The following is a 1874-nucleotide window of genomic DNA, read 5'->3' as shown; positions in this document are numbered from 1 at the left end:
TCAAAGTCCAATTTCAAGCTCACTCTTCTCTCCCGTTGCGTACAGAGGCTGCGGCTTGCTCGGATCCCAGCAATGGGATCTCAAGCAAGGTTTTTTTCAGCCCGACCGCCCCGCGCCGCCCCCCGCCCTCCTGCCCGTAACGGGGACTTCCACTGCGGAGCCTCCTAGTCCCGTGCTGTCCAGAGACCGGTTTTAAAGAGATGACCCTGTCCATTTGTGTGGTAATGGACTTTGTTTGAAATCTTGTGCAATGGGATTTCAACGCCTATGTGAATTCGTAAGACGTATCTGTCCTAGAGGCAGTTATGCAAATTCGCAATTGACGTAGTGCCGAGACTCTGTTTCGGTGCCAATCTAGTGGTGATCGTTACTCCCTCAAGAGGAACGGTAAGCGTTGCTATGCGTTTGTGTTATTGTCTCGCTGGCTCTGACACTTGGCCAATGATTGACATCAGATTTGCCGTCACACCTTTAACTAGTTCATTTGGCGTTGCACCTTTCATCAGTTTAGGCATCAAGCATTTGAAATTAATCTCCATCGAGAGTTTTTCCTTATAATTGTGCTAAATAGTTTAAATTTGTTAAAATTTTATACATTAATTTATTCATTTAGGAAGTTAAATGATAAATAAAATATAATGTTCATTCATCTAATAATTGGGCAAATTCAGTTTTTGTTTACATTACACTGTTTTAAAGTAGAAAAGTTTACCAGTTTTTTATTTACATTTCATCATATAAAAGATTTTAATTATTCATTAATTTTATACTGATAATAATATATTTTTAGTTTAAAGCAGTTTTTTACTTTAAAAAATGTAATGTCAAAGTAGATTTCAACTTTTAAACAGTGTAATGTAAATGGTTAAAAGGGATGTAATATAGTAAACATTAAATATGCATAATTTTATTTATTAATTATTGGTGAATTGGCTATTGTTTGAATGTAAATTTTTTACTTATAAAAATGTTAACCGGGGTCTCCTTTAATTAGGTAATGGGAAAAGTAAACTTGCCATTAATGAAATAAACAATTAGCTTAGGCAAGGTGCAACGAGTTTAATCTTTTTATAAATAGGAAGTAATCTTCTATAAATAGAATGTTATTAATCCGTAACATGTAGGGAAACAATGCATTAAATATGAGATTAATTTTAATATGCTAATTAGAAAGTTTAAAAAGCAAAGTAAATGCAACACTGAGTATTTTAATTTTTAATTAGGTTAAATAACGTCACTCGTAACTACATATTTTAGTAGTGAGAGTTTTTTAATTAATGATTAACATACAATGTAAACACAAAAGTGGGTCATAATATTTTCTAATTAGGTATAATAACGTCACTCGTAAGCACATATTTTAGCAGGGTTTTTTAATGGTTAATTAGAATGCTTTAAATGGAATGCGAAAAACAGCTACTTACAGTACTCAGTTTTATTTGAAAAGATAAGTAGGCATAGTACATTAAATCAATAATGATGAGTTGTAAATCATACGGTAAGTATGCAAACTTGAGATGGTTCTGCAGGACAGTACATTAATATTGAGTATCAGGTGTGACGGCAATTTGATGTGCATGAGGCGGCAAGGCTTAGTAGGCGAGACGATTCACATTTGCCTGGCAGCGCACGCCATCTAGTGCGGAAGCTACGTCTTCGGCGGATCAGAATGGCCATCTGGTCCGTCGAGGGTGGATCAGATGGATCCACCCAAGGTCATCTCGGCCAAAATCGTGAGGCCAGCACGTGGGCTAGGAGGCGATGATGCAGTGGGGGTCCCCGGGGCAGGAGGGCGGGGGGCCGGCGCGGGGGCCGTCGGTCTGACCGAACGCAAGCCTCCTACCGCAACCGAAACTTTTTTTTTTAAGAAAAAT

General features: G+C 37.7%; 1 protein-coding gene across 1 annotated transcript; it reads left to right on the top strand.

Moving 5' to 3' along the window:
- The first annotated feature begins 399 nt into the window (after nt 1-399).
- On the top strand, nt 400-1765 carry Tsp_10168 (conserved hypothetical protein). Its single transcript, XM_003372359.1, has 3 exons — nt 400-544; nt 1518-1555; nt 1583-1765. Exons 1-3 carry the CDS (start codon nt 400-402, stop codon nt 1763-1765), a joined length of 366 nt encoding a protein of 121 aa, XP_003372407.1.
- The last annotated feature ends 109 nt before the right edge of the window (nt 1766-1874 follow it).

This window comes from Trichinella spiralis (genome assembly GCF_000181795.1).
Source record: "Trichinella spiralis strain ISS 195 chromosome Unknown Scfld9, whole genome shotgun sequence".
Taxonomy (NCBI): Eukaryota; Metazoa; Nematoda; class Enoplea; order Trichinellida; family Trichinellidae; genus Trichinella; species Trichinella spiralis.
The sequence above is the reverse complement of the archived record's forward strand: the minus strand, read 5'-3'. Positions and strand labels throughout refer to the sequence as shown.

Excerpts from the sequence above, each read along its gene's own strand:
- Tsp_10168 (XM_003372359.1), top strand. The coding sequence starts at position 400 with ATGCGTTTGTGTTATTGTCTCGCTGGCTCTGACACTTGGCCAATGATT. Across the intron at positions 545-1,517 it reads GAAATTAATCTCCATCGAGA|ATGGTTCTGCAGGACAGTAC; the intron begins GTTTTTCCTTAT and ends TGCAAACTTGAG. Across the intron at positions 1,556-1,582 it reads ACATTAATATTGAGTATCAG|GCGGCAAGGCTTAGTAGGCG; the intron begins GTGTGACGGCAA and ends GATGTGCATGAG.